Raw genomic sequence first — 24,583 nt, forward strand, 5'->3', positions numbered from 1 at the left:
CTGTTAACCGCCACCGCCCCCCCCCCCCCCCCCCCAGCTCCCAGGGATGTAGCTCAGGAAAAGGCGCACAGGTTTCCTTTCCTCTCTGTCACACAAGGGCCACAGCAGGAGCCGGCCGTCGCCTGGCTCCCTCACTGCGGCGTGTGCTTCCCAGGAAGGGAAGGGAGCGCGCAACGGGCCTGGAAGTAGGTTGGGTGAGCGCACGGGGAATAAGGAGCAGGCCACGTGGCCGTCTCAGGAGGGCTGTGGGCAGACAGCTGCAGCCCAGAGCCCAGAGCCCAGGAGGTGGGGCCACGCTGCATGCTTTCTGGAAGGCAAAATTCTTTCCACTCCCCAGCCTGATGCCCCTCCCCCAATGTTTAGGATGGTGTCCCCACAGAGAAGGTCCTTGTAGTGGCACGGGGACCACCCCTGCCCTGAGCGTGGGCTCCCAGCAGCCCGTGGGACGGGACTCTGCTTCTCCCTGGGTCCTGGGGTGTGCAGGGTCCTGAGTGGGAAGGATGGGTGCCGAGAGCCACGTGGGAGGTGCGGGGAGATCTGCAGAGGCGAATGGTGCACACGTCCAACACATACATGTGCCCTGCCCTCCTCCCCAGGCAGAGCTGTCAGCGTGGGGGTCCGGGCTGCCCTGGCAGTTAGACCATGGGGCTGGGGGCTGGGGGGGTCACTCCCAGGAGGCTCTCCTGCAGCCACTCTAGCGACCTCACACAGGCTGGGGACGCGGCCCCTGTGCCCTCAGCAACATTCGGGGGGCAGAACCCCGCTGCTCTAAAACCCAAGCTAGGCTCAACTCCAAAGGCACGATCCGTAAGCAAAAACCGTGGTAAATCGGACCTCATCAAAACAGAGCGCACCTGCTGAGACAGACCCCGTACAGAGGAGGAAAAGACCAGCTCCGGCCGGGAGAAAACGTGTGCAAACCACACGCCCGACGAAGGGTCCGCATGCAGAACACACCAAGAATTCCCAAAACTCGGCGTTAAAGAAACAACCCGATTAGAAAACAAGCAAGAGACTCATGGACAATTCCCCCAAGACGGTACACAGACGGCGAAGAAGCCCGGGACGTGTGGCCCCCCGTCCTCAGTCATCAGAGAGATGGCGTCACTCCACGCCCATCAGAATGGCTAAGACACGGACGTGTGACAGTACCAAACGCTGACAAAGACGTGGAGACCCTGAGTCACTCACACACGGCTGGCGTCAATGTGATGTGGCAGAGTTTGGCATTTCTTTTAAAACTAAAAATGGGCTCCCTCTAGGATCCACCAGGGTGCCCATGGGCGTTTGAATCCCGCAGAAACTAGAACTTACCTTCATGCAGCCTGTGCGTCGACAGCGTTGCCGTTTTCCTTCTCACAAACTCGGAGGGTGCCGTGACTCAGCCCAGCACGCAGGCCCTGTCCCAGGTCACGCGGCGGTGCAGCAGGACGGAAGGAAGGGGACCCCGGGGACAGCATGGGGCAGAGCAGGCCTCTGACCGGAGCCACGCCCTCTGGGGCTCTTATGGGAAAGTGCCTATTCTGTAGGCCCGTGTTGGGGGGCTGCTGTGTCTGAGGTTAAAACTGCTCGAGGAAAGGTTTCAAAAGAGAATACAGGAGGACCTTATTTTTTACAAGAAACGAACACCCACAAACGTTTCTGTATGACGGTCTAGAAAGATCGACACCCAAGCGCTCTGGTAATTGCCTCTTGCTAGTGGGGACTGTGGGTAGTATTTCCTAGTCTTTGCTTACCCACACTATCTAATTCTCTGTAAAAGGGACATATTCCTACCTTTCGTAATTAAGAAAGCAAGCTTACGACTGAGGCGAGAGCCAAGAAGCAGATGACAGTGAGTGACGCCTTCAGGGACAATCCACACCAAGCTCGCAGGGGCCCAGGCTGGCCCCCGGGCCCCCTGCCTCTTACTGTCCTCCTGGCCCCAAGGGGAACGCCCGCCTCTGCTGTCTGAGGACGCGCGATGCAGACCAGCCGCTGCGGCAGGACCCGCCCGTGCCATCAGCACCGAGGGCCGCCGGTCTCCCGCTGGAACTTCAGACTCAATTAGCACAGAGACAGGCTGGAGCCGCTCTTGAGCAGCTCATCACCGTGCAGCTGCCAAGACGGTGCTTTACCTGGGACGTGCCCGTGAACTTGAAGGTGTGCTCTTCAAGTACTCGTAATAGGGAGCAGCCAAGATGCAATTTCAAATTCAACTGGAAAGTGATTTTCTGAGTTTCCTTTCCACTAATTTAAGGAGCTGGGGTGAGAATGAGGCTGGGGAAGGAAACCTGTCTGTCCTAGAAAGTGAAGCCCAATTATTCTCGGAGCCGACGGAGCGCAGGGCTGGCGCCGGGCGGGCTTGGGCACAAACCCGCTCGGCTCCTCTCCCCTCGCGCTGTTGGGACGACGAGCGGCAGCACCGCGCACGAGGGGGCAGGTGAGGTGGCACTGGTCCAGCCTCGCCTGTCAACACGGGGCCGTGGAAGCCCACTGAGTGGTCGTCACGCCAGCGGGGACGCAGAAGCCGGGGGCGGGGGGCGCAGCTGAGCACGCGGGGTCTTACCCCGTCCTCTGTCCTGCCCCCCTGTGGCCAGTGATGCCCCCCTTCCGTTCAAGCAGGCGTGGGCTCCAGATCTTGTCGAACCCCGGTGGCTGAAGCTGGCGTCCTTTTAAGGGTGACCTTCAAAGGCTCTCAAATTAGTACCAGGCCCACACTGACATCCTGAGAGTGACGGCGCCGCCGCACATTTGCACCGAAAGACCATTTCATGCCTGAGCCTTCGTCAGCGGTGTGAAGTGTAAAAACGTCACCCCATAGCAAAGGCTAACTCCCCATTTAGCTCAGGAAAAAATCTGGACAGCCTTTCAGATCCTCATGCCACGCTGCCTGTTCCTCACGGCGGCCCTGCTGACTAAGTCACCAAAATGCGGGGCGGAGACTTCCCGGCTCGGCTGAGAGTGCGCCCCGCTCGGGCAGGACTGGACGCAGCGCCCCTCTGCTCTGCTGCTGAGCGGCCCGCGGCTCGGCTGTGCCTTCCCTGGGGTGCGCGACCCTCCAGCTGGGCCGTCACGTCCACAGAAGGGACAGCCCCGCACCCACCCGGAATGACACTCGGGAGACCCCTGGCACAGGGTCGATGCTTAGCTACGCAGGTAATAAATCCCATGGAGCACTTCGCAGGCCCGGTCTAGAGATCACGCTGGGACAGTGGGTAACGTCTGGGTGGCACCCGTGTTGATCCACGTTCCTCTCTGTGAGGCACCGCAGGGCGATTCCGGGACCCAGGACAGAGCCCGCAGCCACCACATGCGCCCTCCTCCCCCGCCCTCCTGCTGTCCTCGCCACCCCCAGCCCCCCTCGGCCTCTGTTCTGGCCAGCGTCAGGTCAACACCCCGTCTGTGTCTGAGCAATGAGCACAGGCCCGTCTCTCACGTCCGCCTCTTTCAGCACCAGCACAGGGAGCTTTGGTGACCAGCCTGTCACCCTTCTAGCCCCGTCCCCTTGCTGACCTCCGCTGCTCCCTCCCAGCGCTCTCCTCTCCGGACTGGAGAATGAGATCGTCAGAGACGGAAAGGCCTGGCCCTGGTATCTTTCCCCTTCTTTTAATTAGGGAAAGGTAAAAAAAAAAAAAAAAAAAACCAGGAAACTAGAGCACACACCACCCACGCAGCCAGTGCCCAGGCTCGGCAATTACCAACTCGCGGTGCATGCTGCCTATCTGCAAGCGCCCCCCTCCCCAGACACCCCCCCACTGTCATGGGCTCTCAGCCCAGCATCTTCCAGGAGAGGGACGGGCTAAGAGGGGAAGGGAGAGAGAAAGAGGGAGAGAAACATCCGTGTGTGGTTGCCCCTCACGCGCCCCCGACTGGGGACCCGGTCCGTAACCCAGGCATGTGCCCTGACTGGGAACTGAACGGGCAAACTTCCGGTTCCCAGGCCGGCGTCCAATCCACTGAGCCCCGCCAGCCGGGGCAAGGAGTACTGTTCTACATGCAGACTTCACTGCGTTTCTTCTCTCAAAGGCCCGGGTCTGTTCACACGTCCTTGGACGGATCGCAAAACGTGCTTTAGGAAACGGGAAACGGAGCCTTGTTGTGGGAACAGAAGATTTATTGCTTATAAAATAAGTTAGAAAATGAACGGTGCCCAGCCTGACAATGTGCATGAACACAGGGCCCGTTCAGACCACTTACAGCACGGATCCAGGGGGGCAACTCACCGGTGTCGCTCACACACACACACGAACATGCTGTGTAACTTTTTGAGAGAGGGAGGGAGGGAGGCGGGGAGAGAGAAACATCGACTTGCTGTTCACTTACTGATGCACCACTGGTTGCTGCCGGTACGCACGCTGCCAGGGCTGAAACCCGCAACCTTGGCGTACCGGGACGATGCTCTAACCACCTGAGCTACGCGGCCAGGGCCCGGCTGTGTAACTGCTCATTCTGCTAAAGTGTGTAATGGGTCCCGTGCACAGAGGTGGCAGCTGCTCCTCCAGAGGCTCAGCCTGCATGAACGACATGCTGTCTCACAGTGGGGGCGGGGTGCTGTGTTGACACCGGGCAGTGAAGCGTCTGACCACCCCGCTGCTCAGGGCTGGCCTGGGAGGGCGCGGGCCCGGTCACTGCCGGCAGGTGTCGTGGAAGGCTTCGAGGGTTCGGAAGTCCCTCCACGTGGGGGGAAGGCCGTCCTGCAGAAACTTCCCGCAGCGCTGGCACGGCGCCTGGAACAGCTTCATGTAACTTCTCAACCAGGTCTAGAGCGACAGTGAGGAGAGAAAGGAAATGAATGGGGTCTGCGAGTTTCCAATGTCACCCTGCCTGTCAAGCCTGATGACCTTGAGGACAGAGAACCTAAGGTGGCCGTGACTCCCAAAGATGCCACGTGACTGCAGGAGGCTGCACGCAGAGTCCACAAGGTCACACGCTGCTGATCTTCAGTTCTGAGGGCGTTTTTAAAACGGGAATTCCTACACTCACAGGCAGGAAGTGCTCTCGGAGGGGTGGCTGTGAACCAGCCCCAGCCTGGGGCTCGGGGCCACACGTGAGCACGCCCGTCTGAGTCCCACGTCTCCTGGGTGTTAGTATCGATCCTGCCCTGCTCACTGCCCAGAAGTGGCCGCGGCCAGGGGCACTGGAAGACTTCGCATCGATGTCAATTTCAGAATGCTCCCCCAAGGCCAACATGCCTTCTGTCTAATCGGATTCCAGAGGTCATCACTCACTGTTGCAACGTGCCCCGCACACCTGCGGGGGTTGAGGACAACCTGGGGCCACCAAGTAACACAATAAGCGGCAAAGACACACTGGAGCAGTCCAGGGTGCAGAGTTCTCGCGGGCATCATGCATAGGGATGAGACTCACATAACTCAATTCTCAAACTCAAGGAGATTCACCACTGAAGAAACAAACCCCACGCCCAAACCCCACACGCACAGGTAAGCGGGTGCTCACGGTGACAGGACCGTGTGTCTCGGCATTTAACGTCCTCCCGAACTACGCCGGTAAGAGGAAACTGTCCTTCGGACAGGTCGGCTGAGTTCACTGGGGCAGTTCCTCCCTCCGTCACAGCTGCCCCGGTGATGTGGCCTGTGCCCACCCACACGGCCCGCCTTCCAAAGGCCCGGTGTTGGAGGTTTTAGCAACCAACACCAGGAGGTCAATGGGTCGCTCAGTTAAACTATTTATCCTTCGTGCTGATGAAACTCAAACGCTTCCCAAGGCCCCAAGTCAGCCGCCCAAGGGGCAGGGGCAGGACGACACACCGGGCGAGAAGCCAGCCTCGGCGTCCCCAGCAGTGAGGAGCCGCAGGAGGCGGGCAGCCGCGTCGTCCTCCAGGGCCGTGAACGGACAACCACGGGGACGGCTCTGCAGAGCACCTGGGGCCGCCGGCCTGAGCTCCCCGCCACGGCAGGGAGAGGCCGGGCTGGCGTCCTCCCAGGCGTGCACCGCAGGCCCCCCCCCCCCCCCCCGCCAGGGGCGGGGGGAGGCGCGGCAACACTTCGCCCGCTGCCAGCAGGGGGCGCGGGGGGGGCCTGCTGACAGGCAGGGACTCCGCCACACGGTCTGTCTGGCACGAATTAGAATGGCAGCTCCAGCAGCGGTGAAGGACGGGCCCACTGACGTGCACGGAGAACCACGTCAGCGTGGTGCCAGCTGCGGGCCCTGCTCAGGCCCGCCGGCGGCCGTGGGGTCGACCTGGGCAGCGGTGTGCTTTGGGGTGGTGGGGGGCAGTCCTGGATTGTAGCACTCGCTGAGGTCCACGGGGCAAACACCCAGGTCTGACTCCAAGCCCCCGATGGCTGGACACCCAGATCACTGAACTCTGAACGTTTAACGAGAGCCGGCAGGGGCTGACCCCGGCGCTCCGCGGGTGGCTGTTTTAGGGTCGCTCCCTATCCTGAGCCCCAATCCTTCCCATCCAAGGGTGAACCATCCCGGGGGAAGAGCCAGATCTGTCCTGGTTGCTGCTACCTGCTCAGCGACAAGCAGAGGGCCTGGCACAGCCTGGGAACGCAGTGGTCACCCTCTGGCCACACCACGCTGGCCGCTGGGCGGGAAGATCACTTCTGAAACCGCCAGCTGCTCGGCCACCAGAGGCAGCGCCTTCCCTCAGCAGAACGGCTCCCCGAGACCCCGCCCCGATGGAAAGGAAGCATCACTTCGACAGCGGCCCACCTCTCGTGGGCCGGCCCTTGCAACGTGGAGACAGCCCCCACCCGCGAGCCTCCTCGGGGCAGTCAGCGTGCAGAAAGGAGCCTTCGCTCGGAGAGCCACTTACCATGAAGGACCTCACCACGACGTCGGGCATCTGGGGCAGCTGGTAGTGCAGCAGGGCCGTGGTGGCGTGGTCTGTCACCTGGGGACCAAGGACAGTGCCGGGAGTCAGAGGCCACTCCAAGTCAGCACAGAGAAAATAAGGCCCACGCAGTCCTTTTAATGGCAAACAAACCTGCTTTTGAACATCTCGAGGAAAGGACATCTAAAATAAAATCTGAAGTATGAAAACCAGTTTGCAGAGTCGGGGCGGGGTGGGGGTGCGGGAGGCAGAAAGGAAGGTGTCCAGGCCTGAAGGCGAGCGGAGTGTGGAACATTCCCGCAGCCGGCGAGAGGCGGGGCGCGGCCAGAGGCGGGTAGAGAGGTGGCAGGGCTGCAGGGAGAGGTTTATAAACTCTCACTGCACAGACGGCGCCTCCCGCCTCGCCGGCACACTGCACTGGCCTCCCTGCTCCCTTCCATCCTCACTCTGCCTCGGCCTTTGCAGCCACGTCGGTTTTATGATCAGAAATATGGCAATTTCTCATGATCTTTCCCTTGGGCCCCACTATTACTATTTTTGTGAAGCCCCTGCCACGCAAAGTGTGGTCTCCTGACCGGCCCTCGGAAGGTGGGGTCTGTTTTCAGCGCCCCAGAGGGCCACATCCCCTGTCCCAGAAGTCCCGGCAGAGGCTCCACCAGCAGGGCCGAGGGCCCAGCCACTTCAGGTCCACTGAGGCAGCCAATGACCAGACGGAACCCACTGGGTTCAGTCCTGGCACTGTCCTCGGACCCTGATCCAGAAGCTTAACCTCTGGTCTCCACGGTGCTTCTGGAAAACAAAGGGCCGCTCTCAGACCCCCGTCGTCCCGATATCTGATGACGCGGAGGATTGCTAATGCCTGCATCAACCAGCAAATTAACAGGTTACATCTAATTTGATGGTTATGTTCAAACACACGGTTCCCTTGATTGTCCTCATTAGGGATGCTCGCCGTTACAGACGCTGTGGTTAAAGACGAAATGAGACTTTGCACAAGAGCAAATGGTATGCCCCGCGTCGCCCTGTCAGCCCCCGGCCCCACCCGGCGCCCCGCGCTGTGCTCCGGCCTCAGAGCCGGGAGCAGCACACCAGTCAGGGGGTGACCAGTGGGCTGGTCCAGCTGTGGGTCCACACCCAAAGCCAGAGGGGCTCCCCAGCTTACGCAACGCTCTAGGCCTCAGCACCCACGGACACATTGGCCGTGCCCATGACGGCCTTACCCTCCAGCCTGACTCCCCCTCTCTCCCTGGACCTTGGACTTGCCCTCTGCCCCCACAGGATTTTCAGGGCCTGCCTGGTGGCCGGTGAACCCCACTAGGTGATCACTCTGTGGGGGCAGGGATCACGCCCATCTGGTTCACGCCATGTCCCCAATGCCCAGAACATCACCCGGCCTGGAAGAGCAGGTGCTCGGTACATGTTTGTGGAACAAAGAAATAACACTGAAAGACGCCCCCGCACCAAAGGCCACACCCCAGAAGCCCCCGCCCCGGCTTTCCTGCCAGTGCGGCAAGCGGCTCCCGTCCCAGCACTGCTGAGAGATTCTTGCCCAAGTGACTTTCAGGATAAACGGTACTTATTCTTCAAGTGCAAAGGCTGTTTTTATTTTAAGCACGTTTGACAGACAGCTTTCTAAAATGAGCGCTGTTTTTCTTTTTTTTAAATAGCAGCAGTGACAACTTGGCAAAGCGATGGGCGGCGGGCAGAGAGGTGAGAGCGCCCGCCTGCTACAAAACCGCACGGCAGAGCGGCCCGGGGCACCTGGGCTTCAGGCCCGGCCCTGCCCCCAGGGGCTTTGCTGAGAGCCCCCGGCGAGGCTGCGACACTCCTCACAGTCCCACTTGCCGCCAGGAAAGAAACCAGGTCTCCAGGGAGCTCTCTCTCCTGCGCCTGCCCTGTTTTACCACGTCCCTAACAGAGCCCCGCGCGCCCTGCGGTCCCCAGCTCTGGGTGTCCTCCTTCCCCAGCTGTGGGAGGCCCCCTCCAGCCCTGGGAGTACCATGGGATGAGCCCAGATCCATCCATTTCCGCAGCTTGAGCACTTGGCCTGAGGCCCATCTCCCCAGTCAGACTGGCGACCCAGAGGCCACCTGGAGGTCACCCCGAGGCTGGGAGGCCTTGTGCGGCTGCACAGTATCGGCTTCGCTTTCGACCAGCACTTACATTCAGGAGGCGCCGCCTACCTTGGACCCAGCTCCTCCCGAAGTGCCCCCACGGCAGCTGCCCCGTCTTTCTTAGCGGCAGCCTTCCCGTCGGAAAACGGGGGTAATAGTGGTCGGTGCTGGCCACGTGGGATGACTGAGAATCACAGACAACCGTCCGGGCAGGCAGTTCCATGCATGTTAGTGATGACCCAGCCGCAAACCTGCCCCCTCTGCTGCTGAAGACTCTCCGAGGACACAAGTACACTTGGGACAGAATCCAGACGGAAGCCCCAGCAGCACATGGTCCTGCCTGTCCTGGTCTCGCCCCTCTGCTGAAAATGCTGCCCGCCCCCCCGGCGCTCCACCCCCGCCCCCCACTCCCACTCCCCTCTCGGGCTGGTCAGATCCATGTGCTCCGGGGAGCCTCCCCGAGCCCTCGGAAGGTCATGTCCCGTGCTCAGGCCTTCTGTCGTGACTTTCCTCAGCACAGGACTTGTGTGTCATGCTTTGCGACTCGTGTTTAGTGCCAGTTTCCCTAGGTTGCCAGTGACCCTGCCTGTCTCGTGCCCGATACGGGGTTTCTTGACACATATGCTGACTGGATGGATGACCCGCTCTGTCCCCGAGATGTGCAGGGAGACGGGCTCACAAGGGGTACATGTGGGACAGAGAAGGAGGCATTCACGGGTGGGGGCAGGAGACAGGAGCCGAGGCCTCCGGACTTGCCATCTGCGCTAGGAATTCCTGGGGCTCACTGCCAGGCTGTGCCCTCCCGGCACGTGGGAACGTCCCAGTTAGGTTCGGCCACGTGGCCGGCTCCAGCCGATGCACCGGGAAGTGGAATGGTGGGTACTGCTTCGCCTGGGCCCAGGGCAGGATGAGCGTGGGTCCTCCTGTTCTCCCCTTGCCAGGCTGGGAGCCACGCTCAGGCGGATGCTCTGTTCTCCTGGTCCCTGGGTGGCGGGCAGTAGGAGCCAGGAGTGAACTGGCTGTCAGAGTGACTAGGACTGAGAAGCTCCTCTGTCACAGCCGCCCTCCCCTCTCCACACTGAGCTGTCCTGCTGGGACACTTCCCTCCCACCCACAAAACGGACCACGACGCTGGCCAGGACAGTGAGTCCAGGCTGTGGCCAAGGAAAGGGCCCCCCAGGAACGGCGCTGCTGGGGACGTGGTGCCCGGACCGGCAGCACTGGCACCGCTGGGTTCACGGGCCCCACTGCAGGCCTAGAATCAGAGCCTCTGGCCTGGGCCCAGAAGCAAGCAGCCTCTGCAGCCATTCTCGGGGATGCCAGCCCGCAGGAGGATGCAAACGCTAACAAGAGCACACAGGTCCCCGGGGCCCGGCTACTAGGCAGGTGCTGACTCAGCAGGTCTGGGCTGGGGCTTCTTCCAGGCTGGACATTTCCAACAGACTCCCGGGCGACGCCCAGGCTGCTGGTGTGGGACCTGGCAGCGAGCAGTGGATGGTGGAGGGGCCCGGGCACTAAGGGCAAAGGGCCCTGGAGGGGCAGGCACTGACCCTGTGGTGGTGCAAGACCCAGGAGCACAGATCTGAAGGGAAGCTTGTCTTTTCCAAGAGCCAGGAACAAATGGTGCTGCCCCGCTGTGACAGTGGTGCCGTGGGACGGGTGTGGGGCTGGGCCAGGGCCTGCCTGGTTCTGAGAGGCTTCTCCGGTCACGCCAACCCCCACGGGAACCGAGACGGGCGCTCTTTATTTCACTTCGCCGAAGAGGAAGTGGAGACCGGCAGCAGCCGAGCCCCGGCTCTGCCGCCCCGGCCTGTGACCCCGCCCCTGCCTCACTACCGCCAGCAGACAGCCCTGGCCTCTCAGTGCGCGGAGAGACACGTGCCGCTGGTGGGCCCGACGGCACCTGCCCACCACCTCCCGTCCTCGGAGACGCAGGTTAGGAGACCTGCCATCGTGGCTGCTACCCCAGAGCAGGGGGCACGGGGTTACATGGACAGCGTCCACCTCCAGCCCGGCTGCAGTGGTGCCCCCACGCTCTGTCTGGCGGGCGGCTCCTCGGCACGGCCCCTGATCAGCCTTCCCACCCCTGGGGCGGCACTCCGGCCCGGCTGGCTCTTTTCAAACAGCCCGGTACAAAGCACTCGCTCCACTGCCGAAGGAAACAGTTGTTCCCAGGGCCGACGCGACCATTTAGATCACTCAGCTTCCTGAACGTCCCATCGCCAATTACAGGGATGCTTCAATAGAAGGAACCACAGCGGACTCCTCTGCTACGTTCTCCCCCTTCCTCCCGAACGCCTCTCCCGCTGGCTTTCGGGGGCCTCTGGCCCAGCTCCAAAGCACCAGGCGAGGCAGGGTTGCCGAATGGTGGAGAAATCCACCTGCCACGGTCTTCCTTTCTGTCAAAGCGCTCCACCTTCAATGGACTTTTGTTTCACATTTTTCAACAACAAAGTTGTTTTTTTGCTCAGCATCCAAGATGGGGGAAAAACACAGGCCTGGGGCAACAAAAATTTTGCTATTAACTAATTTACCCTGACTCTGCGCTAGCGTAGCGCAGGCCCGGGTCCCTGTACTGCGAAGCTAATGAGATGCCGCTGGGAGATAAAAGCCACCAGCGGAGGCTGAGGCCGGGGGCAGGGCACTAATGCTCCCACCGGAGAGTGCGGAGAGTGTGGGTCTGAAAGAAGAGCCTGGAAAGATCAAAGCAGCTGGGAACCCAAGGAAAGGAGGGCGGAGACCAGGACCCGCAAAGGGGGATAGGGGGTGGGGAGGGGGAACATGGGGAAGAGAAGAAAAAGCAACTCAAAAAGAGGAGAGAATGGAGAGGGGCCCCAGGGCTCCAGGCTGGAGGACGACAGAGGCTCCCCGCTTGGGGTGGGGCGCGCTCCCTGCTGCCGACTTATTTTGAGGAGGGTGATGCTCCCACCGCCCACCAGCAGACCCACCTTGTTTTACTGTCCTCATCTCCAGTTTGCTCCTCCTCCACACCCCAAGGCTTTCGGCAATTCCCCTCCCCAGCTCAAACGGGTGGGCAGGGAGGCGAAGGCTTCCTGGACCCAGACTGACGGAACTCGGCTTGGAGAGGGAGACGGGACTCTTCCGAGGCACCTTGCTGCAGCTGCCCAGGGGGGGCCCGTGCCGGCAGGACAAGGGTCCCAAGGCCCCGCCGCCACACTGTGCGCAGGAGCTGCTGGCACCCTCACCCCCAGAGCCTGAGCCGGAGGGCACCTTGGAGGGCACCGCAGAGGGCGAGTCATTTCAGCCACACCCAGGAGGGGCTGCCTGCAGCACAGGGTGGCTGCTGGGCCCAGCCCAGTGAGGGCCCGGCTTCGGAGCCAGGCCACACGGGCTGGGATCTGGTCTGTCCCTGAGGAGCCGGTGGCCCTGGATAGGGACCAAATGTGCCTTGAGGGGCAAGCATGGGGCTGCTGCCGGACAGACACAGGCACTGCCAGTGGGGCGGGTCCTCTCTCTTCCGCTCCAGTCCCCACAGCCACCTAGTGATGGCGATGACGAGTTTCCACTTCCAAGTCATAGGGAGGTGGCATGACCGGCCCAAGCAAGCGGGCCCTGAGCAGCCCCGCCTGGGGGGCTCCCACGCCAGGCCTCGGGTGGACAGAGGCCGCAGGGGTGGGATCGGCAGCACAGTCAGGCCATCTCCTCCCCAGGACGGAGCGGACTCCCAAGAGGTGGAGGCAGGACCTGGCCCAAAGTCCTGTCACTTCCACAGCTGTCCCCTGCCTCCCTGCCGGGAACTTCTGCATTTTTTCACCGCCACATCCCAGGCAGCCGCCCTGAAAGGCTCTGCCACGGAGCTGGCGGGCCCTCGGGAAGACCTCCAGCCGGGACGAGCCCCCCAGCCTGCAGAAGGAAGGGGAGACGGGCCAGTGGGAGCCAGTAGCGTTTGGTCAGGTGCGTGCTCACCGAAGGGAGCTGGAAGCACAGACTGGACGGAGGGGAGCCCTGTTGGCAGCGAGGGCTCGGACACCTGGAGCCCACAGTCTCTTCCCACGCACGCCCTCCGGCCAGCTCGGGCACAAAGAGGACGGGGTGAGTCCCACAGGGTTCTTCTCTGCCGGGGCTGGCGCCCAGAGCCCAGGTTTCGCGGCGACGAGACAGACTTTGATCTTTCTCAGCAAGGGAGAACCGAAGGACAGAGCAGGGCCGACTGGGGCAGGGCGGCACAGAGGCTCTCTCGCTGTCCTCTCACTCCCAGAAGCACCCTCTTGAAAAGCAAGAGCGTTGTCTTTCCTGGAGGCCCTGGGACTGGGCTCCTGAGCCTGCCAGGGCAGCAGGCATGGCCCAGCCTAGGCCCCGACTCTGGGCCGGAGTGGAGAGCTGACAGCGCAGTGGGCCGGGCACGGGCACCATCCCGCAGCTTCCAGAAGGCAGCCTAGGCGGGGGGCCAGGACCCGTGCTGGTACAAAGCTCCCCAAGGTGATTCCGATGTCAGGAGCCTCAGGACCCAGAGGTGAACAAGCCGCTGTGGGTCACCGCCGCCTCCCACCCCAGGGTCAGGACCGTGACCTCGCAGGGCCGGTGGGAGTGGAGCCTGACACGGGTCCAGAGGCTAGAGGGCTCCTCCTTGCACAACGGACTATGTATCTGTCAGCGCTCGGCCCACGCAGCCCAAGGCCCCGGTGCCCCCCGCTAAGCTAGGAGAGCTGGGCCCCCGACTCCTGAAGTGCCTCCTGCAAGACGTATAAACAGGAAAAGGGAAGCGCTTGAGTGTCTAGCAGTTGCTTCTTCAAGAGCGAAGGCTGGTAGAGACCCGGGTTCTGGCTCCCCTGCCCCAATACCCAATACCCGCTTCTCCCTACGAATAGCAGATTCTCTCCCACCTGCATTAACCAGCACGGGAAGGAAGGTGACGCAGAGCCGTCAGGAGACAGGGGCTCAGTCCTGAATCTGTCACTCCTCTCTGGTGACCCGGGCTGCGTCCCCGCGCCCCGCCCCGAGGACCTGGATCCGGGGACCGGCCGCAGGTCCACTGCACACATGGAGGGCGCACCTGTGCCTAGCCAGCTGCGGCATGCGAGGCCTCCCTCCTGGTCGTGGGGACGAGCAGTCACAGCCGCTGCCCTGCGTGCCGCCCCCGCGCAGCGCTCGGCTCCTGGGCTGCCTACGATGGGCCTGCAGGCGCCGGCTCGGGGTCGGGAGGCCGTCAGCGCTGCGCTGCTCCCGGTGCTGGAAGCCGCCCCCCACCCCGACGGGCTGCAGGGGCCCGGCCGCCAGGCTAGCAGGCAGCAAAGCCGCACACGTGGGACCTGCTGGTGCGTGTGCCGGTCCCGCAACCCGCAGAAATAAACTTTCACACGCTGGGTGCCCTTCCATGTCACACCAGGAGATCCGCTCACGAGTCTGGGTCTCTGCTCCGGGCTTTGCCAAGGAGACCCAGCCTTCAGGAGACGAACCCCAGGACTCTTGGAAGGAGAAAATCCTTTGTGGGTCCAGGGGTCCAAAATGTGAACCCAGGGCGCTGACTGTTGAGAGACAGCGATCCCTGCCGGCCACATGGCTCCGAGGACGCGCACGGGTTTGTGGAGAGGGTGTGAAACGGTCCCAGAAGTACCCCCTCCATGAGCAGCGGAACCATCATTATTTCACAACTGAAACCTATGAACTGGGTCCCGAAAGTGCTGGGTGTGGGGAAGCAGGGAGAGGAGCAGACCAGCGTCCAGAACCAGGACGAAGCGCGCGGAGCAGAGTGGGCCGGCAGCTCTGATGTGGCCGAGCCTCCGCTCTGCACCCTGGACCTGAGTGCACCGGTCCGGCAGGCCGAGGCCCGAGGCCCGAGGCCCGAGGAGCAAGCAGTGCTGTCCAGGGGACTCGGGTTCCTTAGCGGAGATCAATACTTCCTCCTCCGCTGATGGAGGGCCACTGCACGGGCTCCGGAGGGCCTGCAAGTGTCCACTGGAGGCCGGCCATGCTGCTCTGGGTGGGGCTGGGGGCTGGAGCTGGACAGGTGAAGGCAGGCCCACCCGGCTTCAGCTCCCTGGTCACAGCTTCGAGACCGAGCTGCGTCTGGAAAGCATGAGCCCTCGCCTGTAAGGCGCTGCTGGCCATCTGAGGCCCAGGCCAGGGCTGCCACTCGCAGTCTTACTTGTTTTTGAGAGGGAGGCATTCATGTGCGTCCAGCCCTCTTTAAAGTCCCACCCAAGATGGCACTGACACCCCGACGGCAGCCCCTGGCTCTCTGCCCCCGTGTAAGACCGACTGAGGGTGGCCTCCAGCGGTGAAGAGAGCAGGGAACACCCAGCAGCCGCCGCAGGGCCCTCCCAAACGCAGGCGCGCCCCCGGGTCCCCGCTGGCCTGGCCCCTGGCCCCGCCCCCCTCAGCCCATGTCACCCCGGCGACAGCAGCGGCTCTGCCACTGCCCGCCCCCGAGCCCGCTGCCCACCTGCGTCTGCGCCCCGGTCTGCTGGCTCCCCTGTGGCTGAGCCCTTCTCCTGCCTCGAGACCCAGTCCGGGGGTCTCCGTCCCTGTCCCCTGGGCTCGCCTGCCGCCTTAGCAGCACCCTGCGGACACCCTGGCCTGTGCCCAGGAGCTCCCCACTCGCCCACGAGGACGAGGCCGCGCGACGACCCCCTGCCCTCCCGGGCCTGCTCAGGGCTGCTAAGGCAGGCGACTGCTCGGGAAGGTGGCCTTGCCATGGACGCCCGGTAGGACCCTGAGTGATGGGACCAGAGGCGAGATTCTACTGCCTCATTTTTGGCCAGGGGCGTTAGGGGAGCAGTGAAGGCGGGGTCAGGGGTCACGGGGCACCGCCCGGAGGCGGGCCTGGGGGAGCGGGAACTCTCCAGGGTGCTGACAGCCTGCCACTCATGCCGAAGGCCTGAGCAGGGCCCAGAGGAGCCACTTACAGGAGGTCCTTGACATTTCCCAGGATGAAGAAATCGAGACACTTTATTTGGATGAAATAAAAAAAGTTCACTGCTTTCCCGATGGCAGAAGGGCAGCTTTTGTAGCTGGCTGCCAGGGAAGTCCAAACCCAAAGATACCTGAAGGGTTCTGTGCCCACTGGGAGTGATGCTTCTGCAGGGACAGCCTTGCAGCCCAAGAAAAACACCCCAAGACATCTGGGCTCCCAAGAAAACACAGACAATACCGCCTCCTCCTGTCAAGATGGATGCGCGCACAGGAGGAAGGACGGAGCCTGCAGGGCAGGGCGGGAGGCCTGCTGGGCGCGTAGGGGAATGGGACTTCGGGGCAGAAAACGTCGGTCTCAGGTGCCTTCTTGGGGTCACCTGAGGCCCCACTAGCCCCTCAGGCCACAGGGACTGTTACAGGTCCCGGGACCCAACGTCAGCACGCGGGGGCTGAGGCGCAGCGTCCACGCCGGTCTTCCTTCCGCTGTCCCTGCCTGGTCGGCACAGTCCAGCGCCAGCTGGGGCGGGGCTGCCCATCGCCTCTCCCTCCCGAGCGCCTGCGCCCCGTCCCGTGTCAAGTCCACCGGCAGGGACTGAGCTTCCACACGAAGCTGCCCGCCTACCCTTGCGCTGGGGGAAGCGTGCCCTCGGCTCTGTCCACCTGCCACTGCCAGACCCACGCGAGGCAGCCACAGAACCCACAGGAAGAACACGGGCCGCCACGCTGGCCTATGAAACGTGTGTCGAGCTGTGGGGCCTCTGCCGCTGAGCAGGGGGAAGGCAGAGCCTGGCCCGAGGCCCCTGCAGGTGGCACCTGGGCCCTGTGAGGAAGGGTCTGCACGTGAGCTGGTGGCGAGGAATTCTAGGGACGGCACAGCCTGAGACTTACAGTCACGTGATGAGTGTTTCCTGAGCCTCCAGTGATGTGCGCCACACGGCCTCACTCCGAGGGCTGAGGCCTGTCCGGGGACCTGCACATGCAGGGCCGGCTCCCCTTCCCGGGACTTGGAATTAGTCACATGCAAGTTCAGCAGGCACGTTATGCCAGGTGCTCGGCGGATCCAAAGTGTCAGAGAACTGATGCTCCCGGGGACGACAGCACCCGTCTACTGAAAAGCACCGGCGGCCATGCGGCACCCACCCCCCACCGCGCCCAGGCCTCAGAGGCGGGTCTCGGCCTCGGAGTGTGATTCGGGGAGGGAGTGAACGGACACCACCTCCAGAACAATGACCGTGGACGGAGCTGGGCACCCTGGGCTACGACTGCTGTGCTTCACCCCGAGGGACAAGGCTGTGAAGCCCGTGCCAGTCTCCGACGCCCTGTCTACCGTCCCCACTGTCCCTGGGCAGCACACGCCCTGCCGAGATCTGACGCAGGGCTTACGCAGCTGCGTCTCGCCTCTCCCGCTGCCTCAGTGACTGGAGGGAAGTGCACACTGTTTTGAAACCAGGAGGTTAAAGATCAAAACAGTGACTGCCCTGCAGTTTAAATGTCAGAAAAATACAAACACGCTTGAAACCTTTCCTGGCTCTTTGTCAGTCTGCCCTTTCAGACGGTCCCCCATCTTCCCAAGGCCCATTCTCTGCATCTGCTCTGCGGGAGCCTTGCCGGCTATAAAAAGCTCCTTCGCCCCAGGACGAAGTGCACAGAGCCTCCGGGACGCCACACTGAACGGCGGCAGCGGCCCGCAGCACGCTGTGCCCACCCCCTGCCCACCCCAATCCCACGGATGGGGTCTAATGACAGGGAGAGAAAGGGCTGGCGACTGAGTCCCCACGCAGACAAAGGGCAGGCCCCGAGTAGCCTCCGTGGCGGTTCTGGCAACAGGATCTCGCGTGCTGTCTCCAACCCAGGCAGCCGCACCACCCGAGGAGGGTGGGACAGGTGCCTGCTGCTGAGCTCCCACCAAGATCTTCCAGAAACACAAAGGCTGGGGCCAGAGGGGCAGGCGTCCTGCCCACCCTGCCCTGTCCTGGGGAGGGGAGGGATCTGGGCAGCTTCCCTGATTCCCACTGCTGCTGCCTGTGGGCAGGAAAACACACACCACACAGTGGCCACAGCCACATGACCACACCAAGGAAAGGGAGTCCTGGGCTTTGACCCCAGAACGAGGCAGGAGCCAGGCCCTCCGAGCATCCTAGGAGCTGGGAACGGGGGCGTTCATGGCCAGGACACTTGGGCACTGTTTTCTGCTGGAAAAATTCCCTCTGTTAACGACCCAGGAGCCTCCTGGGCCCCCCTGTCGTGTGCTCTCCCAGGGCGACTCCCGCCTGCTTTAGGCTGCGCTTTCCTGGCGGCTGTCACCCTGCCCCGCCTGGAGGGTGGGCCCAGCGAGGATGGACAGGAGCCCTCTGTGTCTTTCTGGAAATGCTCCAGGCAACAGCATCAGGGCCTCTGAAACTTACGTGGGTGGACAAGAGGAAAATAGAATTCTGAGGAAGAGCTGATACTAATAAAAAGTAGAGTTGAGGAGCGCTGCCCCTGAGTCCTCCCCTGTTGGCATTTGGCGTGTGAAATGCTCAACATCACCCCATAAACTGCACCAGGCTCTCAGAACCTGCAATGACAATGTGCCCCCCACTTGGCTTTTAACACAGTGGCTGTGGAATAGGGGGGCCCGCCCTCTGACCCCCAGCCCGGCCCGCGGCCAACACGGTGACGTGAGCCCAGTGCTGCCCCGTCGCAACCCCACACCACAGTCTGCATCTTCCCCGCCAGCCGCTTCCGTAAGCCCAGTCATAGGAAACAGACTTTTTAAAAAACAGAATCCCAAACCATTTCCACGAGATAATAATTAAGTGAAAGCTTTACTAATAAAGGATTAAGCTCAATTCTTCCTACATTATTTTCCAATACACTCCTTAGTTTGTCGGCACATAGACCAATTTTAGTAGGGGAGAGAGAGGGCCCTTTAATCCAGTAATTCTTACCTGCCTCTGAAAAAGGAAAAGCACTTCAACCTTACCTGCCTTTAGTGCTAATCAGAAAGTTCTGACCCCCATCCCGGATCCTGGTTCTTGAATCTAGCGGGTCATCACATAGGTCAAGTCTAGCCGGTGACAAACCAGTGAAGGCAGAGGCAACACAGACAATGTGTCATTCACCAGGTGAGCTAAAGCCCCCACACCTACAAACGCCTGCTTTTACTGCCCCAGACCACAGCTACCTGAACGACAAGGAACCGACCGGCAGAGGCTCCCGCATCTCTCCAACGAGACCAATACCACGTTTTAAACACGGCCTCGGTGTGTTCGTAGTTTCGGACAAACACAGGGAGGTGGGGTAAAAATATCGCACCGTCTCTCCAAACCTACGCCTCCTGTGCATTCGGAGCCACTCACCGCGGCACAGAACACGGACAGCGGCCCAGGCCAAGGGCACGGATGGGCCCCGCCCCCAGCGGCAGGTCGTGTGGCGGCGGTGCCCCTGAGGTCATCACCCGCCTGTGTGCGCCGCAGAGGACACTGTGACAGGCCAGGCTGGACAAGAGCCGCAAGGCTGCTTTAATGCTCCTCCCTCGAGAGCGGCACACGACACAGCCAACGACCAGCGACCAGCGTTCTTTCGCTCGGGTCCCCGGCAGACACAGTCAGTGTGACAGCCAAGGCTTCGGGTGCGGCTGCCCGCTGCAGCCACCCTGGCCAGCACGTCCGCGCCCCAGGCTCCAGGCCCGGGGGTGGGTGGGGCTGTGTCCTCCCGTAGGCTCTGGGCAGCTCAGCTGGATGACGCAGTGCTGGGAGTCCAGACTGTGGTTCTCCTCGTTAAATAAACTTTAACTTTGGATCAGCTTTGGATTTACGGAAAAGTTGCAGAGATGGTACACATTTCCTGTCTATACACCCTTCAACCACCGTTAATACCTCTTATTACCTGGTCCACTCGTCACCACTGAAAAGCCAGTACTGGTCACTGATTATTAACTGAGCCCCCGAGTTGACCTGGATTTCACCAGTTCTCCAGGGTCTCCGGTCTCAGGGTCCCATCCAGGGCAGCGCACGGCATCCAGCTGTGACGGGACCATGCCGTCGGATGTGCACGCGGCCCCGCCTAGGTGGCGCTGAGCCGCATCTGCCCTTGGCTCGCCCTTGCCGGTACACGGGCATGGCCCAGCAACACGTGACCCTGACGCATGTCAAACACTGCTGCAGGGCCGGTCCACTGGCTCCTCCGATACCAAAGCTCACTGCCCAGTGGGCCCGGGGTTCCCTCCTGACGCGCTGGAAGTGTTTTGGTTCCACACCAGTGTCTCAGCTCTAAAGGCCATGGATTGTCTGCTCTGAAATGGTTAATATCACGTGAATTTCGCCTGGATGGAAGGAAGGCCCTGTGTTCTCCAAGCCGCCTGGCCCACGCTGGACACAGCTGTGGGCCTCGCGTTCACAATCACGCCCCCACCCTGCACCGGGCCCTTCCGAGGCTTCTCACTGAGTGAAGAGTGAACTCCAGGCTCTGCCTCTCGCTGCGGCGATGCCCCCGGCACCCTGCGCTCCAGTCCCCAGGCTCCCAGCGCGGGGTTCCGGGCTGCTGCTCCCTCCGCCTGGGACTCTCCTCCCGGGGCTTTTCAAACGGCTGGCTCCTCTCTCCGCCCTGTCCCAGCTTAGATTCTGTCCAGAAGGGCCTCCCTCCTGTGGCCCCCCGACGTGACGGGGCCCTTCCTACTGTCCTTGGCTGCAGCCCCCTTGTGACTCCTGGGGTCACCTTAGCACTACACTCCTGGCCTGTCTGCTTCCCCCTGTATTCCCAGCAGCTGGCACAGCGCCCGGCACATGGCAAAGGGGCCCAATACATAACTGTTGTTGAACTTGATGAGGCAACGCGAGAAATCACAGCCAACTCTGTATCTGCATGGGTACGGCAGGGACAGAGCACGGACGGGGACAAAGACGCCTGGCCTGACTGCCGGGCAGTGGGAGAGCCCTCACAAGCCCTAGGGGGGAGCCACTGGCTCAGGGACAGGCCCCTTCCTCCGCCGGGCGCAGGAACGTGGATTTTCTCTGGTGACGTTTCACTTCCTCCCTCACATTTCCCAGAGAGTATTTTGTGAGGACGCCCAGCATCTGAGAAAGATGTCAGCAGCGTGTAAAGGGGGGCGGGGAGGGCGGGGGTGGGGCTGGCGTGCCTCCCCTGCTGCCCCCGCCATCTGCATGGACCGCCAGGGCTCTAAGAAACTGCGGGTTGAGCCTGAAACAACTCAAAAGCCTCTGATTTTTTTAAAGGTATAATTTACATACACACAATCCGCCCTTTGTGGGTACACAGCCCACTAGCTTTGAAACATGCCCTGCTTTTAATCACCACCACAATGAAGACAGAAAACTCCCCTCACCCAACCACGCTCCTCGGACCCTTCTGGGGATCATCCGCCCTCGCCCCCAGCCCCTGGCAACCACCTGACTTCTCTCCCCAAGGTTCTGTCTTCCCCAGACTGTCATATAAATGGAATCACACAGTGAACAGCCTTTTGTGTCTGGCTTTCTTCCCTTTTCAGAAAGGCTGGGATTAAAGGCCGATGTTTATACCTCAAGGCATTCCATTTCCCTTACTGCCTCTGAGTAACAAGCAAGGAGCCCCACTTACCTTCTGGAATACTTGATAGTTAGACTTGGACCATATATCCAGCTGGGGAAAAAGAGATAAAGTACCATCAGCACCCATTTTAGACACTGAACTTAAAAAAAAAAAAAAAAAAAAAGACATCCTAACTACTGTGATTAAGCTCGGAAAAAATGAAACACGACTGCAGAGTACCAGTCCTGGGGTTGGAAGGACCTCAGCGTCCTGCTCGAAGGCTGGGGACTTTGGTGACCTACGGAGACTGAGGCAGGGAGACGGTACGTCGCCTGGAGGCACCGCTGTGCCCAGGGCTGCACGCGCCATGCCCAAGCCCCCGCTTCTCACCTGAACCCTGCCACGCTCCTCCTGCGGCTCTCAGGGGCTGAGTCGGCCCTGCCTCAGGACCTTTGCACCTGCTGTGCCCCCTGCCCGGACTGCTTTCCCCACCCACCCTCACATCCCCCTGAGCGCAAACGTCACCTTATCACACAGGCACCTCCTAGTGACTCTGTCTGAAATGTCATTCCTACACCTGTTACCCTGATTCTCTTCATTCTTTCAAAAAATTAAATTTTCATAGCATTTAAAACGGCCGGAACTCGTCTGTGTCTGCAGTGTCCTGCTGGGGCCCTGGTATGTCACAGCAGCAGCGGCTCTTTGCTGCCATTCCACGCCCAGGCAACCTGGAGAGGCCTCTTCCGATGGTCTTGCCTGATGGCGCGTGCACCTGACTGGCCTCGGGTCCCTCCCCGGAGTGAGTGTGCCGTGGCAGGTCCGGAGTGGGGGCAGAACCTGTGCCCTCGTTTGCTTCCGCAGCTCCCTCCGGGTGGCTGGGACCCCAGGCAGCCCCACGCCACAACAGGGAGGCGGAGGTCCAGCGGCGTGAGCCCAGACAGCCCGCCTTGGTCGGGCCACACCGGTGCGGTCAGTCAGGCCCTCAGCGGCACAGCCTCAGCAGGACCGCTCTGGTGTCCCAGGGGTGCAGGACAAACCGAGTCAGTGCCCTCCGACCATTTCGAGGACAAACGAACCGCCCCTGGTGCAGTGCGGGAGGGAACTCGGGGACGGGGCAGATTAAAGGAGGGGCCGTCGGGATGTCCCCGGGTGCTAGAAGTCAACTTCAGCGCACGAGGTCAAGAGTTGAGCAGACTGAAACACCTGGTCGAAGGGCCTCTTGGAACCTGCCGTGGGGCTGGCCAGTGGCCAAGGCGGGACCTGAGTGTGGCTGTTTAAGCCTGAATGTTGTGGTATTGATCCTGCAGCAGCTGGGAGCACCGGGAGCAATCAGGTGGGAAGATTTCTCTAAGAAGACAGGAAGTGAAGGGTTGCATTTGACAGGGGACAGCTCTGTTCAGAGGAAAACACCAAAGCTTGGCTTTCTGAAAACAGTCCTTGGAAATTAAAAGTCGGGTTGTGAACATACACCCAGTTCTCCCGGCTTCTTCCTGTCACAAGGGCTCTATGTACACGTCACCGTGCCTGAAAGCCTTCCGGGCAGCAGAGAGGCCCTAGGAGCCCAGGACCTCTGCAGGGCTCCTGCGGGACAGGCGGCGCTCCGCTGGCCCAGGGCCGGGGGCGGCAGGGAAGAACTCCGACCGCCTGAGCAGCCATGCAGCTCCACCGTCTCCACCCCCACTGAGGTACCGTTCCGCACCCCCACTTCCTGTGTTTCCACAAAAGACCCCTAAGCACCCCCTCCTTCTATCCTCGCTAAACTGCTCTCCGGAAAGGTGGTGTCAATTTTCTGTCCCTGACTCCCCACCTCATTAAACCAAACGATGGGATAAGAATTTAAAAAAATCTTCAGGCATTAAAATTTTAATTTGACAGGTTAGTAATTTCTAGGGGAAAAGTGACGTAGTCCTTCCAGGAAAGTCTGAAGGAACGCTCAGAAGAAACACAGGCAGTGACTTCCCTACGGAACCCGTTCTGCCGCAGAGCGGTCCTGTGGGCGGCGGGTCACCCTGCGGGGATGTCGGGCTCAGGCCCTACTCCAGGGCAGCCGGGCAGCCAGGGCCTCGGAAGTGCAGCTGGGCAGGCCACCCAGGGGCTGCAGGAGGAAGGCGGCTTTGTACCGCGTCACTACCAAGGGGACAAAGACTCTAAATCCGAACCTTAGGGGGAGCCACACCCATGTCTGAACTCGGAACGGACAGGCTCTCCTGCTGTTTTGCGCCCACGGCCGAGTCTGCGTCTGCGGAGGTTCTCTCCGCTGCGGGCCCTCCCGTTGTTCCCACGACACGAGGCACAAACGCGGCCCCAGGAACGGGGAGAAAAGGAAGCGTCTGCAGATAGATGGAAAAGTTACCGCTTTAATTTCAAAACGAAGTGATTTTAACAAAGACCCCTGAGTACTGCGGACGGTTTTAACAGGAAAACCACTCGAGAGGAACACGCGTCGGTTTAATCAGGAGCCCGGCTCCCAGCCGGACTGAGGATCCCTGCCTCTAGCGCGCACGCTGCTCTTCCTGAAAGTCGGTTTCACGGTATCACCCGGGGCCCCAGGGACGGTTCGGACCATCTGGGACAGAAGGACGGTGCACAACACGCCCCATTTAGCAGTGCACCCAGGTAAGAAAGGGATCCGATGAACAATGGGCTCTGATTCTGCTGGGAAGGCTCAGCAGGCGGTCTGCACTCGATTTTCTGCTAGATTTACGGCAGAGAAAGGCACTGAGGCTCTGAAGGCGCGATTTCTGGGGTCAGCGGCGCGCCTGTCCTCGGGGCCAGGAAGATTTTGGACACTCATTTCCGGGAGCCGGGCCGACCCAGGCGAGACTGCGGCAGCCTCGGCTTCCCTGCTGCAGAGGGGGCAGGGCTGCCCACTTCGCGGCGCGGCCGTCAGACAGGAGTGCACGGGGCGCTGCGCTCGTCCGGCCTGAAGAGCGGAGGGTGCTGTGAACTGCCGCGTCGGGACACAGAAAGCGGCGCAGCCCTCAGTGACCTGGGCAAGCTCCGGAAAGGTCTTAAAGTGGAAGGACCAATCTCAGGATAAAGCCAGGCCTGGGGGCAGCCCCGGGACTCCGGGAGTTGGGGTGAGCGTTTCAGGGCTCGCCTACGGTCTATTCTCAGTGAGGCTACAGGCCCCGCCCAGAGACCGGAGCCCCAGCAGACAGGCTTCCTTTTAGGTCTGTCATCGAGCCGGCAAAGGCCCTCCGGAGGCACAGGAGGGACCAGTGCAAACCGTGATGGGAACGTGCTGACGAGGGAAATCCGGGCGACCCAACCCCCGTGGGCCAGGGGACTAGTGGCCCCGATG

The 24,583-nt window shown here is 61.5% G+C and overlaps 1 protein-coding gene across 1 annotated transcript in view; it reads right to left on the reverse strand.

The window, feature by feature from the left end:
• Positions 1–4,527: 4,527 nt before the first annotated feature.
• MED27 (mediator complex subunit 27) overlaps positions 4,528–24,583 on the reverse strand; it is a 154,047-nt gene continuing 133,991 nt past the window's right edge. The window contains exons 6-8 of the mRNA XM_090274923.1: positions 21,349–21,390; positions 6,767–6,844; positions 4,528–4,742 (exon numbers count right to left, since the gene is read on the reverse strand). Coding sequence (XP_090131049.1) covers positions 4,608–4,742; positions 6,767–6,844; positions 21,349–21,390 — 255 coding nt within the window. The 3' untranslated portion in view covers positions 4,528–4,607. The remainder of the gene's footprint in view (positions 4,743–6,766; positions 6,845–21,348; positions 21,391–24,583) is intronic.

This window comes from Furipterus horrens, unplaced genomic scaffold (assembly GCF_987537825.1).
Source record: "Furipterus horrens unplaced genomic scaffold, mFurHor1.1.pri manual_scaffold_4, whole genome shotgun sequence".
In the NCBI taxonomy this organism is placed as follows: domain Eukaryota; kingdom Metazoa; phylum Chordata; class Mammalia; order Chiroptera; family Furipteridae; genus Furipterus; species Furipterus horrens.